At 38.1% G+C, this 18,244-nt stretch overlaps 1 protein-coding gene across 1 annotated transcript in view; it reads left to right on the top strand.

Annotated features, from left to right (window-relative positions):
* The first annotated feature begins 3,369 nt into the window (after window positions 1–3,369).
* LOC108674142 (dorsal-ventral patterning protein Sog-like) overlaps window positions 3,370–18,244 on the top strand; it is a 91,078-nt gene continuing 76,203 nt past the window's right edge. Inside the window, exon 1 of the mRNA XM_018162055.1 lies at window positions 3,370–4,679. Within this exon, the coding sequence (XP_018017544.1) occupies window positions 4,472–4,679 (208 nt within the window). The 5' untranslated portion in view covers window positions 3,370–4,471. The remainder of the gene's footprint in view (window positions 4,680–18,244) is intronic.

Below are 18,244 nucleotides of genomic sequence, written 5' to 3'. Positions count from 1 at the left end.
GAATTACACTAACGCTGCCAACCCAAGCCAGCGTAACGATCAGCGTTGCTTCAAACAACCTGCTTGAACATTTATTACCGCAGCCACAGGAGCCATCGATCTGGAGGGCTTTTCTAGCTCCACGACAGCGAACTCTGACATGCATGGAGTTTTCTAGCTCCACGTTTTCTAGCTCCACGACAGCGAACTCTGACATGCATGCATGGAGTTTTCTAGCTCCACGTTTTCTAGCTCCACGACAGCGAACTCTGACATACATGGAGTGTGTCGTGTGGTTGCGCAGCCGTGGTGCGCGCACGTATTTTGCGTCACTATCATTTATTATTTAGAAGCCTATGACCGTAAATGATTTATAAATTAGAATTCATCTATATTTCAGATTTAGAAACAATTCACCAATTGGGTGACATGTCGTACGATCTTTATTAAATTTGAAAACTATAAATATTATCGAGAATTTGGCCATAACCTATAATTTTATTGTCAGCCGTTGCAAACTACAAGACTCGTTTCCATCTTCGTGAGACAAAGTTTATGTTCACTCAAAAAATTCCATGATGCTACATGAAGAGTTCCCCGTAAATCTAAATATTCGCAAAAAATAGTCAATTTACTTTTTTACAAATTCTTTTTATGCAAGAAAATTCAAATCATCGAAAGTACATAAGCCGTAGGGCACCCTTAATTTCAAACGTCGATTAAGAATGTACAGCATCGAGGGATGGACTTAAAACTCACTCCTTCAATCTCACGGTTCTTCAATTTTTATTTTTATAGAATTGAAGTCAATCTTAAAATAAAACAATTTTTTCATCTATTAGTTAATGATTAGACACTATCCTGGAAGCACTTACGCGATCGATGACGTGAAGTGATCCTTGCCTTGCGCCACGTGCTGCCATTGCGCCGGTGTCCGCAATCCGCATGACCAGACGCCGCTAAAAACCGCTCAGCACGCCATCATATAATAATTCTCATTATATAGTCAAGTTCTCGCAAATCCGTTAAGAGGATCCTTTGCCTTATTTATGTATTAATAATAGATTAGGGTAATTGATTAACATTGGAATTAATTTTTTGATAATAATTTTAAAATAATTTACAAATGAGATCATTCATGGATCGTGACTTTCTTCAATAAAAAATATTTTATTGTTTGTTAAACCGTCTTTCTTTGGATCAAATTTACCTAATAAAATACATATCACTTTTTCAAGTGAGCACTAATAAATTTTCACGCATCTTGAATTTACTAAAACCGAGACAAATGAATATCATTGTATCGGTAATTCCTGTGACAGTAAGAAGTTATCAATATGTGAGGTCAAATATATATTTTTGGAGTTAAATAGATTTTTCTATTTCCGAAAACATTCTATTGGTTGCTTTACTTGCATATTATATAATTGGCCTCAAATCCTACGTAATTCACTTAATTTGATGAAACCTAACAATGAATTCCGTGTTAAATTGAGGCCAGCTGCATTATTACAATGCACTTTAAAAACATTCCTGTATTAGCCTGTACAACACACGAAGTCTTGAAAAACGTCCAAAATAGTTTAAATAATGCAGGAACAATATTTTAAATTCATTGATCTCATTGCACCATTCACATCAAGCACACCCACAGAGCCAGACCAATTTGCAACCTGTCAAACATGGCAAGGTAACTGGGAAGAGGAGAGCGCTCTGCGCATGCGGAATGTTCATTTCTTTGTAATTTCCAAGCACAAATCTGGTCTTTTGGCGCAAATATGCAGAGTATCTAATATTTAGCATAATTATTGCAATATCAATGACAAAAAGTAATGTGGAGACAATCTTTTATAATCTAGAACCCGGAAGAGTAAAAATTTTATCGTGCATTTCATAGAGCCTTTATGCTTTCACACAATGTCGCACCTCCGCGCTCTATTGATATAGATGATCGAAACCTAACTTATATTATTTAATTCACAGAATTATGGAAATATTGTTCAAACAACAATTAACGAAGTTATCTCTAAAATACTTTCTGTCAGAAGCGTTTTCTACTATCATCTTACTTCCGTAGTTGAGACTAAATTAAATTTTTTTTCAGGATGTTTGCTGTGAAATGGCGCGAAATATAAGAACAGTGGTATTTTCATTAGCCGATGTTATTGATTAGGTTTACGAATGAAGTTAGCAACACGAATAGAGATTTATATAATTTGTTTTAATTCGTCGCAATTTCTCATTTAATTCACACGTTTGGCTCTCTTGTTTTCATCTATATTTTATGTCGATAAAATTTGAATTGCTCGAATTTTATTTTTTAGCTGTTCGTCACATTTTTTTATGAAAAAGTTAATTTTTTTCACAATTGTTCAATGTGCTCTGGTAATCGTTTGATTTGCTCCCGAGGCATTTTCTACATATGAAAAGTAAAATGCAATTTATCACGACATGTATCGGGCAAAAACGAATTATCGTGATTGAATTTCAAAATTAGATCTTACTTTTAATTCTATTCAGTTATTAATAATATCATAAATTCATTCCAATGTTTGTGGCACACGTACGATATTTAATTTTTATATTCTCAAGATAATAATTCGTAGAACTTCATAATGTTTACTGGACATGATGTCGGAATGATTGTTGATAGTGTGAAAATGACCACTGGTCTGATGCCAGTCAGGTCAGGTGAAAACTTTTTACTAGAAAATATCGGCCCAAGCCACGTGAGGTTAAACAATATTTGTTGTCTTGTATTCTTCGGTATACTTAATATTTTGAAAATTGTAAGAACGTAGGTTTCCACCTTCTTTTGATAATATTGGTCTCACCATCTGCTGAGCATAAGTGATGCAGACAACTGTTTTTTGTGTGACTAAACGTCTCGTGATCTGAAAACTGTGAAGAGAGAGACAGCGAGTTGCCCGCCGCTGTCGGTGCGTATACTGCTACTTTGAGAGGCAGCGAATCAGTCAGTGCATTGCAGTGATGCCGAAAGGTTGTGTCGTTCTTTAATCTGTGGGTCGGAGGTGCCGGCCGGTGCACCCCTGCCAAGCATAACGTGCAACATACAAATTGGTTCTGTGACGACAACTTTTTGATTCTTGCATCAGCTTGAGATTGAATGCAATTAACTTCTCAACAACGTACAATTTGAGAACTTAATCCGAAAAAAGTTCCCTTGTTCGTGGGAGTTTCCCATGCTAGTATGCACGTTTTTACTACCACATGCTAAGAAGTCAACTATATCCTCCTTTTTTCTTTTGTTTGAATACAATATTTAACTTAGTTCATTCATGATATGTTTTTTTTATAATGTGTAAAGCTAATAGAGTAGCCTCAGTTATTTGTAGAAATTGATTTGCCAATGATTTTGATAAATTTTTCAGAGAATACAAGTCTCGAGAAAGTGTGTGCATCATCTACTTATTTTCAGACATCTAGACATTTTTGTTGTGGTACGAGAGCTTAATTCGTGGGCGTTGATTGAAAATACGCTTATGGGTTTTTGAAGCATTGCAACTTGCATGCAGTGTACCAATAATTCAATGTTTTGTTAGCGATAGAGAAGATCAAATAACTTACAACTCGACGCATGTTGTAAACTGAGACTCGGCGAGAAGTGGTTGTCGTGAAGCATACGGCGTGCACACGTGGCTTTTGAAAACCAGTCGCTTGTCGCTGTCGTTTGTAAGCTGTATACGTCCAGCATCACGCCAAGTGCTGCTGTTGAATGACACATGAACTTTTCACCTCTTGTATAGCGTTTAATTAACTCATTCGGCACAGCTCTTGAATCAGGTGTTGCATAGGAGAAGATTCAGGAATTGAACGTTGACATAAACCGTGAACGCTGTTGCGGCTCAACCGATAACAGCAACAACAAAAAGCTTTTGATGTACGTTGTAGGAGACTGATCGAGTGATACCTGGCAGTGCTCCTGTTACCAAGTTCAGCTCGGTCTGGCATCTCGCTCTATACAAATGATGCCCTTGAATGCATTTAGCTTACTGATGCCACTATACTCTATTTAAACCAATGAAGAACCAACACTGAGTTACGTGACAAGTTCATGGTGTAGTGTGGGCACCTTAAGGAAATTTTTTCGTTAAACTAGCAGACGCTTTCTGCAATGTGTAGTTTAATATTTCGCCTCATGATACACCCTTTTCTGATTATGGTGCAACATAGGTTTACAGTTATGGTGTGTGACTGATTAGTCTCTTCGGTACTGTTGAAAATATAAGACTTGAGCTTAATAGTAATTAATAATTTGATAATTACGAGTACAAACGACAACGAATACTGAGTAATAACTGTCACAACTTACTATTTAAATACAAATTAATCGCTGACAGTCTCGAGTGGCTGCGGCCGCGAGGAAGTTCTAAAATCGTTATCTCTTATCGAGAAAATATCGGATTGATTCGTGCCGAAAGGTTACAATACCGTGCCATTAACGTGGTTAAAGTCTTCACGTAGGCTCACGATGGTGCTAAAGTTGGCGGGTATCTTGGGATTCAGTGCGTGTCGGTGGGTGGTTTCTGTATGGGTGCTGGCGCTGCTTCTGCCGCTCTTACTTGAGGTGGCCGACACCAGCGTTCAGGCCAGCCGGTCTTTGGTTGATGAGTCCGGTAGTCTTGACGCGGTTGTTTCTCCGCGTCAGGAGTGGAGGCGGAAGCGACGTAAAAATTCAGGTGAGCAACTCAATATTGTGTAGGTACTGAATTGATAATGTCAGGTCAGGTTAACCTCCGAGCATTATCTATACAACTGATAATTTCAGGTGGTTATCGAAAGTTTATTGAGTAGATTGTTAAGGTGGTTATCGAAAGTTTATTGAGTAGATTGTTAAGGTTGTTATCGAAAGTTTATTGAGTAGTTTATTATTTTCATGTGTGAAGTAGTATATCATTCATGACAACTTCAACAGTACTAAAGCTTAACAGTGACGGTATTAAACCCATAACAAACTTATTGAGTGTTGTAAACAGAAGCGATTGAGAACCTCGATGATCTCAAAGTTATATACGTACTTTTGTGACTGCCAAGAGAACATCATTGATCATTCCTACCTCTAGATTTACATAGGTCGGCTGAAATATATCGTATTTCGTTTAGTTTTTTTTCTGATGAATTTTCGCATCCATATTTTACGTCTCTGAGAAGTACAGGTGAGCCATAGATTTATTTATTGTATTGTTTAATTCCCTGAAAGTTATCTAGATGTTAATTTCATGTGAAAATGAAATCCATCCATTTTTGCGCGTTATAGCTTTTCAATTAAGGTTATTATCTCGTGCCGTGCACCTAATAATGCAGCTGCTCATTAAATGCCCTACATCATGACGCCTGGCAATCAGTATTTACCGGATCAGCTTGTAAACCGACGAAGGCGGGAATGAGTGTACATAGAAAACTACATCCGTGAGATTAAATTTCTTTAACTGGGTTTGATATCGTATTAAATTCTCGCTCGTTCTGCTTCTGACGACTGTTCTCATTATAATTCTGAGAAACTTTTTAGTGCTAATTATTTATTCTATTTATTTCAAACCGATCACCTAGGTTAGGGATATATTTAGATTGATAGGTGCCTCACTGAAGTACGCATAAATTCCATTATTACATGTTAATAGACGTCAATGAAAATTTCTGCCGCTAAATTCTAATGATTGATTCTTGAACAAATATCTTGCGAGTTAATTTGATCGATGTTTATGGAGCTTTTTATATTTATTTTTGATGATTTTTTTCTTCTGTGTACTATTTATATATATAGTTTGTTAATCTAAACCAATTAATCATTTGTTTGTTTTTCACACAATGGATTCTCTCCCGTAAGCTGTTCTTACATAACGTTTAATTTCACCTTCTCAACCTGAGCATTCGTATTATGTACAGCTTTTTCTATTTTTGCCAGGTGTAGGTTGACTCGTTCGGACGCCACGTCAAGGTTAGCTTGTTTCATATGGTGGCATGCGCTCTCTTCTGTCGTACCGTCCCAGTAAAAATTTACAGACGCGGCAGCTTCTGATTTGGATTACCAGAAGCTGGGGCGACTCTAAATTTTGTTAGGGGTAATCTGCATTGTTGGCGCGATGCTTCGGGAACACGTCGGCGCCATACGTCAAGATTGTATCTATGTCTCGCTCGTATTGTGACCCTAGATGTAGCAACACGTGCGGTTTGAATATCGAGAAACTCAAATTTAAATGCAAATGCTCGCAGTAACTCGTGCGGTTTCAAGAATTTAAAGGCAGGGAAAATTGCCAAAAAATTCACCATAAGGTAATGTTTCAAGGTTATGTTTCAATAGTGAGGAACTATGTTTCAAACTTGAATGTTGCTATGTCCTGTTCGCTTTCAGTATTTAGCACAGAGTTTCACAACCATCGTTCGAAAACGTCACAGTCAGCATAGATATTTTTGTTGAAAAAAATTGGAAATTTTTTGAAATCTGACTCAACGACCCAAACATTCTTTCAGTTCAAGCCTGTGTTCTCATAGCGAGCTATGCACTGGGATACTTTGTTCATTATAATCCTTTAAAAGGCAAGAGTTCAGTCATCAAAGTATCTAATAACCTCAAAATTTGCTTTATAATTGTACGTGTTGTCTCAGTGCGAGGAGTTGTTAATGCGTGTTGTGTGGCTGCTCGGCTGACCGTCTTTAATAAGACAATGTGGCCATAGCCTTATTAACACTTGCGACGTGAGACTATTACTCAACAGGAGACGTATGAATTTGTCTTTGTGAGTCTCTTTACCAGTGTTTAAATGATTGCTTTTACTCAGTACAACATTTTGATGGCACGATTTTAGAAAGATGTGATGTGTGTTAATTAAATTGTGCTTTCCATTGTTTAGTTGTTTTGAAGACAGTTTCGTTTTTGAAAGAAAAGTTATTGTAAATAGGTAGTGGTAACGTAGCCCGGTTTAATTGCATTCTGACTTTCTCTATGAACAGAACGGAGTAGAATGACAGACGAAACAGGAAAATAATAGATCAAATTAGGCGCTGAATGAAGATAATTATCTATTTTACTGAATAAAAATATCATTATATTTTCGGCAATAAATTGTATCAGACTTAACGTCTGGCATTTTCGTAGGTCGTTCTTGTATCGCGCTTCAATTAGTGTCAAATTTGACGTGCATTAAACTCGACATTGCCGTAGACTTGGCTAAGCTCCAATTCTAGCGGCGTTCATGTGTAACTTTAGGCGTATAGGACATATCCGAGTGAACAATTTTACCCTTTACTTCTTTTGCAGACAGGTTCTTTATCTCTTTCCTTATGATATTCTCATCTGAACTGTGATTCCATCCCTTAATTTCTTTCCTCCTCTTCCGGTCGCTAATTTCCTAAAGCAGGTGCGGGACACCTTTCCCTGCATGACGGGATATTTTAGCAATGGTTCATTATGCATTACTTACAAAATTGAATTACTTATAGCACTCTCACCTAGATAAATGACTCACTGACGAAATCCTCTACTTCACTTTGAATCCATTTTATGTGACTTCGACAAGCCGTAAGTATATAAATTAGTTACGCGGATGGATTTTGTAAGTACGTAATGGTTTATACTACGCGATTGCAGACAGCTGTTCGTCCTCATGTCTGAAAATGATTTAAAGTGTTAACAAAAATATTTTTAATATGTACTGATTTAACTAGGTTATAACGTAATACAGTGTGCATTTATTATGTTCAAGCACGACCGAATAGGCTGCCGTGCTGACTCATTGATAGCAGCTTTGTATTTAGGCGTACGTCGTTATTTTCTTTATTGCATCTCATATTCTGCATTGCCAAAACTATAATCATGTGTGCGTTAAAGTGCAAAAATTCCATTCCACCATTTTTTATCCCTTTAAATTTAGAATGCGCAACTATATAGAGTGCAAATTACTATGCCCTGACTTGAATTATTTTCCAGATTTATCTCTGAGCACGTGGATGGTTATATGTAGGTAACCATTGTTGTGAACTCGCATCCATATTTGCGTTGTTCCTCGTGATATCTTTCTCGCTATCGTGCTTTTTACAATTTGGTTACCTTTTCTCGAATAGGCTTTTACTGAGTCTTAGTGTTTTTAATTAAGACAATTTATGGTATGATCCACCTATTTGCTTGAGGGAGAGCAAGCCTCGTTCTTAGTTGGAATGAAAACTATTGTCAATATGTGCGTTTAAGAACAAAAATTTCAGTTCACGAATTTTTTAGCTCTCCAAATTTAAAATGTTGAATTGTAGTGTGTAAAATACTATACCATGACTTGAATTATTTTCCAGAAATGTATCATGTATGTGACGAAAGATGAGAGAAGAATAGTTATCGTCTCGTCATTAGAGAAGGAGTTATCATCGAGTGTATACATTTTTCTTCTCGACTGTCTTCAGTTTGCTTATAGGTACTGTTGTTAATGAAAAACGAGCTCTTTCTATCGCTTCTACTGAAAAATAATCTAAATGGAAAATTGAATTACTTATAGTACCGTCACCTAGATAAATGCCTTACTAACGAAATCCTCTCGTTCACTTTGAATCGATCTTATGTGACTTCGAGAAACCGTAAATATATAAATTAATTACACGGATGTGTTTTGTAGGAACGTTATGGTTTGCTAACGCGTTTCAGACAGCTGTTCATCCACATGTACGTCCTATTTTAGGAGCATGTATGTGCGGAGAAAATGTATTTTTATTTAAAATATCTCCATCGTTCATGCCAATTATTTTAAAATCTATAAGAGCCGAAATGGGCATGAAGGAGCTGCAACATTTCTTTCTGAGTGCACTCATTGCCTGCGATGGAGAGGATGAAGTGAATTTAGGACCTCAAGATGGGAGGTGAAGAGTTGAAGGCGTTTTAGTGTGTGCTATGCATGAAGTGACGTCTACGTGGCGTGTTGCTGCAACTTCTGGTGCTGAGTAGGAGGCGTTCCTTAGTCGTCAACTTGTGACTTGGTTACAAAACAACTTCATCTTGCAACTGCTGGCTGCCGTTAGAGGCTCAGACCGACGTACGCGCGTGCCTATACGAGCCTTCACAAGCTGCTCCTGCCTGCATCTTTTGCGGGTACCTCTTGTACCTGCAATCCTGCTTTTGCTTTGCTTCGTTAACCATCCTCATTTATTGTGTTCTCTCAGACACTCTGTTCGTTTGTAAAGATACGTACCGATCGATTCAATAATCACTGACTTCTACACAAGTCGCCTCAATCACAGACTTCCGACAGCTCAAGCATTTGCTGTTTCTTCCGTTGATGTGTATAATTATTGCATTATATGAAAGAAGCAATTTAAAATTGCGAGTTTTCGTTTACTAACTCTTTCGTAATTCTGCAGGTGTAATTCTTTCATAATTTATTCGTATTTAGCAGACAAACTCTTGATTGGCGTGCCATATCCATACTAATGCCCCAGTTTTCTGATTCTTGGCTTCGAAAATCTAAATTAGCACCTTTGAACATTTTCTCATAAAACATAAAAGTACCGACTAGTTTTTCCTTTCAAGGCAGAATTAAGGGAGTTTTACTGGAATTTTAGTTGGGTTCCTGTAGCCTCGATGTGCTTTAAATTCGAAGGACTCCAATCTTGGCAAGGATCCAAAGACAGCGAAGATCTACGTCGTTGAAGAGGCAGCCATACGAAGAGGCTCCAGTGCACTCCATCGAACTATACGTGCACTTCATTCACTCCTTATATGTACGTGCCATAACAGTTCGATGAATTTCCGCTTATTGTATACGTGATAAGCCCAATTGTCTGCTAGGAGTATAACGTAATATTGATTTGATTGATTTCTTTACGACATCACCGGGACACAAAAAAACTCTAAAATTAGCGTAACGTAAATTTTGCTCCATTAGGTGTTGTTTTTTCCGGTGCCTTACTAATGGAAATTCTTTTCGGTAAGATGTCACGTCACTTAAAAAATGAAGGTTATTATCTCGCCCCATTGCGGTTTATTTATATATTTTTCTTTCTTCTATTATTTGGCCGCTATCTTTCAGCTCTGTTTAATTGTTTGTCAAGACTCACTACGTGCAAATCAGTGTTTAACAATGTTGAACTGTGTGTGGGGGATAAACCCACGGATCTAAATAGTACTAAACAACATTAGGGTTAGTAAATAGGTGCCTCTGCACTCAAGAGCTTCCATGCCAACAGTAGTAGCTATAGTAACTACGGTAGAATTCCGTCTACCGGTAATTAAGACGGAATTAAAATCCTATAATTTGTTACTTTAAAGTAAAATTACACTATGCTCTTGACACCCTAGAACTTAGTTCGGGAAAATGAAATTTGGGTAATCCCGGTTAGTCAAATTTACTTAATTTTTTTCTTTCCTAAAGTCTCGTATAATGCAATACCTATATTTATCATGTATATGGGAATCGTTTCCTATGTTCATCTTCTTGTTTGTGCACAAGACGAGCCCTTTATTGACCGACCACTTATTTTTTGGTGACAATTTTAATTCTTCAGACAATGTCATTTCCTCATTCGAGAGACGAATAGAAAATATTTTGAGGAGATGATAGATTGAGAGGCCACGCATAGGGGTCCTTTGAAAGCCCCATGACGCTCGAGTGGTTCGCCGTGATAGCACTTCAAGCTCTGCTCACCATTGATAGTTGATACCACCTGCCTCTGTAGATGCGGGCTGAGGGTGGAGGGAGAATCGTGGCTTGAGGTGGCGTTAGCGTTTAAATAATTTTATGAGAGTCTTGTTTGATCTGTCTGATGGTGACATTAGCGTTTCTGAATTATTGTCTTCCTAAAACTCCTGGTGACGTTGGTTTGGGTATCAACTTTAGCTCCGGGAATGATCTGTTCGAAACGCTAGTGTTGGTGTCAACTTGTGTGATCTGGTGGTGACGTTTAAAGATTTTTGCATCTTGTGTGCCTAACCTAATCTGCAGGTGAGATTAGCTCTGTCATCTAGTGTGTATAGAGTGATTTTTGATGGTGTTAGAGTTGGGGTTGGTTTCATTTTACTTGCCTGTTGTGAATTGATATCGGACACTAGCCTTGATGTTGGTGTTACACTAAACTGACATTATCTGTTGGCTTTGATCTTTGACATTATCTGTTGGCTAAACTGACATTATCGTCTGTTGATGAAAGCTTTGATGACTGGCATTACCTGTTGATATTGATGCGCACATTATGACGTGTGTGTCGTTTGTTGGTGCCGGTGAACGTAATAGTCGCCTCAAACGGGGCAAAGCTTTAAAGTGTAACATAATCGAATTTTTGATACATATATTAGCGTAGACTACTCTTATCCTCCACTGCTTTGCGAGTTGAAATTCACCAGAGCAAGATTTCCTCCTTTCGGTAATTTTATATGCAGAAATTTGCGCTGATTGATGTCAATGACGTGGCAGGGTGGATTACGGTGATATCTTATCCTCAAGGTGAAAACGGATGGTAAGAACAAGGAGCAGCCATCTCTATAGAGTGCATGAATATTTTCTGCCGATAATAGGTGCATGGTTTTATATAAAAATTTTGGAAACTACTGGTAGTTTTTGAAACATAGTTTTCACGGCTATATATGCGAAAATTATGTTAGCCGAATCTGCATCTAAGTATGATAACACAAGTTCAGGCCATCTTTAGTTTGGCGTATCCCATCAATTGGGTCTACATTTTCCTCTTTGGAAGCCGTCGTTGAAGTGCCTCTTTGGCTCGGTCGCTCCTCAAGGCCAGGCGTCCTAGGCTGCTGCTGCTGATTTTAGTGCGCGTGTGTCTAGCTCATACATTCTGATAGTGAGGATTGAGTTTGTTGTGTGCTGCTAACGTGTGCACTTAGTCCTATAACTGCACACTGTGCCTAACCGAGCTATATATATAGAATATGTGTCGCGTTCCCGTACCACTAACGTGTTTTAATTGTGTTAAGTTGTTTACAGATTTGTACCTTTTACCTACCACATCAGTCTCCTGGGTGTTGCCTTTTATTTATTTTGAGTGTTTATATGCGTAAATTTAACCAATATTTTTATATGCCTAATTACGCTCACATTCGATATTCTCGCTTTATATTCTTGTCTAGATCTGCAATTAATTGAGCCCTCACAGAAATGTGAGATTTTGTGCGAATTGCCATACTCTTTTTGTCCTTGCCATGGGCCATCATATACGTTCGAATCGGTGAAATGACTTATCGGTGCTATGCGCAGAAAGTGACTCTATTTGAACAATGTCAATTTTTCTTTGTCTTTTCATCAATTTTTCTCAGTTTTCTGAGTGTTCAACCCACGAAATTTTCTGAGTGTCCAATTTGTTTCGCTTGTCCAGTGTACTAATTTTCTTCTTAACTCATTATTTCTGTGCGTGTCGAGTGTTAGCATCAGTCATTGCATGGTTTCTGATTTTTAAACGGAAGCATTCCAGTAGTTCCTTCATTTTTCGTTAATTTGTTCTGATCTTAGTTTCCGTGACGAGTTTTTGAGGCATCTCAGTGATCTCACGTAAATTTAGTTGCGTTTTATTGCAGTTACTGTTGGCATCCTTCCGTCATCACTCATCACGTCTGTTCGTTGGTCCAGCTTTCTGCCTGCGCGACAATTTACTTGAGCTTCCGCATGAACTTTGAGACAGCGCCTGTTTAGGAACTGCTGTGTTGACTTTTACTGCCGTTGAGGCTATCCGAGGGTCAGCTACTCAATTTGTCTTCTCTGTGAATTGTCAAAACCTCCTCTTTTGTTCCAAGTGTGCTTCAAAGTGTACTTGTGAGACCATGTGTTTAACAGCTGCTTAAACAGCTTTCTTCACTAGATGGAGGACTGTTGTACTAGCACACACTGCTGCTATTTACCTCCTGCTGAGACGGGTTGACCCTTTACAAGCCTCTTGCGTTGACCCTTTCCGCCCTTGTTTGCTTGGCACTCTGACCCCCACGTCTCAAACTGGCGGTACCCCCCTTTCTCTCTCCCTCTTCGCGTCTCACCGGCCATAACACAGGCAAGCTATGGCTATGGCCCGTCTCCCCGCATGCTATGGCTTGTTTTGATCTTATACCAAGATGGTGCTCTTACACACGGCGTTTCTAAGAAGCCCAGAACAGACTGGACGAAAGTGGTTTTATCTTGACGTACGATAGGGAGCTTGAGCTTCAAAGCAATTGGCACATGCTGACGCAGCTGTGCCTTGAAAGTTTGTTATGTTCTTAAGCTGAAATAAACTTTAACTCCGCTCCATGTGATAATTCTGTCCTAGGTACAGTTAATCCTTTGTGTTGTATCACAACACTGATTCTGAGTTTGTTTCACATGTGGCCCGCTTGTTACTTTCGTCTGGGGCTTGGAATAATTGCAAGTGTGTCTGATGACGCGTAGCACGTTTCAAGCATGATATTTTTAGAATGTTTCTTAGCGTGTGGTCCGATTATCGGAGTGGTCTGCAGTCTGGCTGAACGCAGGCCAGCGAGTCGAGATTTGGCGCTGCCGCTATAGAGCCACTCCTTGCATTGCTGAATGGGCGAGGCGTGCGTGGTGGCGATATAAAAAAGCCAGACGCTGAAGTGAAAAGCGTCGTCTAGACTCGAGAACCCTGAGCACCTGCTTTGTAATGCAACATCTAAGTTTCAAAGAAAGTCTCCAACTCGGAAATGGAGCACTAGTTAAATTTGCGATGATGAAAGACAAAAAAATCATATGATGACTGTATTTGTGATGCAACATCTACGTTTCAAAGAAAGTCTCCAACTCGGAAATGGAGCACTAGTTAAATTAGTGAGGGTAAAAGACAAAATAATCATATGATAACATCATGACAGTATTTGTAATGCAACATCCACGTTTCAAAGAAAGTCTCCAACTCGGAAATGGAGCACTAATTAAATTAATGAGGATGAAAGACAAAAAAAAAAATCATATGATGACAGTATTTGTGATGCAACATCTACGTTTCAAAGAAAGTCTCCAACTCGGAAATGGAGCACTAGTTAAATTAATGAGGATGAATGAGAAAAAAAAATTCATATGATGACAGTTTTTAATCTTTGTCTGGAATGCGAATCGAGTACCGGTACACACATGGAAAAGGAAAAAAAATTAAAAGCTTAGATCTCCATACGGATGTTTGATGATACAAACGATGAGCGAAACTTCTTCTTGGGTGTTGTTTATCGTCTGGTGATGTAGGTAGTTTATTGAAATACGTAAATGAAGCTCATAAAAATATTTTGCTTGCGTTGACGAATGAACTGTCTCACATCCGAGCCTTATAATGATCGTGTTTGAAACTTAAAATGTCATCGTATTCCTGGGGCACCAGGATGTATCATATGTTAGGTTTATTATTTTATTTAACTTCAATATTCCTTTTCACAATTCTTACCTGTGCACTAGACAATGGCCTTCTGTGGTCATAAATTGAACTCACTGTTGTACTAGAACTGTGGAAGTTGTTTGTGGTTCAGTAGCACTATTTTCATGTTATAACGAACAAAACATGATGCTTATATTTTGTAAGTGCTCGTCTCTAATGTAGACTCTATTGTATATTTCATTTCATTGACGCTCCAGTTGTGAGCATCATTATGAGAGTAAAGTTTAACATAGATTATTCATGTTTTTATTAGGGTTAAAGTGGAAACCGTTGAAATTAGCTCGTTTTGGTCTGCCTCTTACAACTCAACCATCTATATATGAGGCACTGAACCGAATGACGTAATTTTTTACGTCATATTTTTGTGTTATTTTTAATAAAATGTTTATTCGTGTGATTTCCATGTCTCCCATACGAGGTTCTTTGTACACATTTTTGTGTGACTGACGTCATTCGCGTTTCCTTCATATTTTTCATTTATTTTGCAGTTCCTGCGTGTTTTTTTACTTCTCACGCTTACTTTCGAATGCGTTCGTCTAATCTCACGTTTTCTATCATTTTCACAGGCTGCAGCCACAGTTTCCAGGCTTAGCGTTCATTACGTCCAATTTTTATGCTTGCTAATTCAACATTCTTTGCTAACGCTGCTAATTTGATTTGGTGTACTTAAATATTAATTATTCACTCTCAAAAATCATGTATTTTTGGTGATTATTACGCACGTGTAGCCTTGGAGCTTCCAGCAATTCTATATGACCGGCCTATACCGTCCCATGCAGTACAGCATTGCTCAAGTGCCACTCCCACCATGCACTACGACTGACGCTTCAAGTTCCTCTCAAGTGTCGAGGTAGAAGTAAATAATATTTTATATATATACTGTTCAAAAGAAGTGGTGTTAAATTTTTTACAGCCTTTCACAAGCTTAATGTATAATTTATGTGCATGATTGTAGGAGCTGGTGTCACATTACGTCTGATCAAACGCGTGAATGGTGGACGGCTCAGAATGCCAAGGTCCATCCTGATACACACATGGTGCTGCTAAGGCTATCATTTTGGACGAGTTTTCCTATGTAGAAACTGGAGTCTTATCGGGGACGGCCGGCCATTAGCGATTGAGTGGGCGCCCATAATAAACTTGGTAGTTATTTATAGTTGACGAGGGGATGTTGGTTCGCCAGTTTCTAATCTTTATCCTTCAGATCTGTCATCTCAAGTAATTGAAAAAATCTATTATATTTCTATTTCATGTTGCAGCGATATCTTCGTGTTTCATAACCGTTTATATGCATTCAGTTTCTGTATTTCTTTCACCCATTTGTTGTAGGGAACAATCAAGATGGTATCATCGTTTGTCGGTCTAATCGACGACTACGCTGATCATTACGCTGTTCATTAGAGCTCCCCTGAAGCGTTACGGCTCTTCGTCATCTCTCTCATCGAGCAACGTGATTGATAATCGCTCCACTAATGCTGATGAATGATGCTTGTTGCAAGTGTTTGCGGTCTCTCTAGAAGAGATCTGCAAGCGCCCATGGTTGGCTTGGTGCTCCTTGCAAGTTAGCGAGGATTCTGGTATGAAGAGATTTGAAAAGGATGTAGCGAAATAAGTTGAATTGAAACTACATTCAAGGACCAATATAAATTTAGAAGGAATGTAATGTATGTTAAAAACGAATATATATAGTAAAATAAAGTATATGTGTACGACGAATCATACATGAATTCGAAAAACAAAAACTTTCATAGGAAGCGAATAGGAACAAATTGCGAAGGGAGCAATTAAAGGGAAATTTAACTCAGAATAAAGATCATTATAAATGTCATTTGATATAGGTGACTTCAGTCCGAAAATGAGCGAATCCCGCATGCTGTAGTTCATTTTATCATATATGAATTCACTATTATGTAATCTTCCATACTAGTTTTATCCAGTAAATACACAGTGTATGTGCGAGCCTCTTGCCTTGATGTTTAGTTATGCCACCATAAGAAAACATTAATATTTTAATATTTCAAAGTAATTCTTATTTTACTAATGCAAGCAAAAAAGATTTCACAGTTAGCGTCAGTTATTCGACAAGTTTGTTTTTAGAACATATTTGTATTTTTATTCCAAGTGTACTTTGACAGCCTCGCGCGTGTAAACTCATTACCTACTGAACATCGTGAGCGAGTGTCCGTTTTCGTTATCTGTACTTTTATTGCGCTATATGTGGGCTAGCGACTAACACCTGATGCACGTTGAAGGTTCATTGCAACAATGTATCCAAACATCAATAATATAGCGTACTTGCATTTGTCATTTGTCACGTTCGTATCGTGCGTGTATCGTGAGAACTATTTGGCAGTTGAGAACAATTTGGCTATTTGCTAGTCGGTATGTCGTTCAAATGTTGATTGTTTTGCATCTTTGAAGTTATGTTTGTAGTCCAGAGAATTAGCATTTTGAACATTATTTTTCATCGCATTTTTTTGTTAATTATTGCTGATGTACGAGTGAACTTTTAAAGTTGTATATTTTTAAAACTAATTTATGAAATTTGCTGTAGATTTTGTTCAGTAAGGAAATCAGCGATGGGACGGAAAATCATTGTGCTTCATTCCTTTTTTTCTTCTTGCTTTGAGCTGCTTTTGTGAATCGTAATGCTGCAAATTATCTTTGTAACAAAAAAAGGATGACTCTGATAAAGTGACCGCAGCGGCCCATAACAATTCATTCACACGAATTGTTATCGACGATTCCACGACACCAGGCCATTTTCGGTAGGAGTCGATCTCCTAACATTCGGCCTTGTTATTTTTTTTTTTGTAGCCAAAAGGACGTAGTAAACTTGTTTAAAGGTCATTCCGGCCGTAAGATACTCACTTACTCCATAGACTCTACCTATCTATGCGTAGGGGCTGAATGTTTGGCCCAAGCGTTGATGCGACTACGCAAATGTGGCTCGCTCCTGAGCAAATTGAATTTGTTTTCTTCTTTCACTTAGACCATACCGCCATAAAATTCTTCCATTGCGTCATGAAACTGGCGGTTATCTCTAGTTGAACTCAAGTGCTGATTATAAGATCTATTCATAAAGTTGCTACTCTATGGTTTTGTTTGATCAGGTTTTTGCCCTTCACTGGCGGTTTTTCATCCAATTTTTATTTATTGTTCGAAATGTTGACTCGCTTACGGCATTCCGGTTGTTTATTGTTGAATACCGGTATATTCATTAATTTCATCAGTAATTTGACTAGGAGAAAATGTTATTGTTTATATGTACTGTTTGTTTCTTCATATGTATTAAATGTTAAGCGCATTTTTTAGATCATCACTGCCGTTCAACTCGTTTTTGTTTGCCATCTGGCAAACAGTTCTGTTTTGTTTGCTTTCGCAGCTCTTGTTATCATAACTTTTGTTATCATACAAAAATTGTCGACTCCAATTATTATTTTAAAAACATTACGCAAATGACTTTCCTGAAGCCCGTAAACAGTAGCCAGTCCTAGGATATCTTGCAGTGATAAAGCTTATTTTTCTCAGAATTCAAAACAATCTGAGCAGGCTCAGATTTTGGCAGTCCTAACTTCCTTATTTACGCGATCATCTCTGGGCTGCTGATGCCAAAACTTCCGCGTGTCGATGGCTCCGTTGTCGCGAGTCTGGCCATTCAACCAAACTTTCGGCACTCATATATTCCAGAAAAGCATTACGAAACAAAACATCTTAGTGAAACTAATACTCTTTTATATAGGTATTTAATAGTATAGGTGTGTTTATGTGTTAGAAGCACGACACTGTACAAGTATAACAGGGTTATTTGAGCGCTAATTCTTGTCATTATAGATATCGCGTCAGGATATTGTTTCCTGTAGTAGAAGGAATTGTATTTTTTGTTATGATCAACTCACACGACACG

The sequence above is a fragment of the Hyalella azteca genome, unplaced genomic scaffold (assembly GCF_000764305.2).
Source record: "Hyalella azteca isolate HAZT.00-mixed unplaced genomic scaffold, Hazt_2.0.2 contig7930, whole genome shotgun sequence".
NCBI lineage: Eukaryota > Metazoa > Arthropoda > Malacostraca > Amphipoda > Hyalellidae > Hyalella > Hyalella azteca.
Note: the sequence above shows the minus strand (reverse complement) of the source record. Positions and strands in the feature narration are given on the sequence as shown.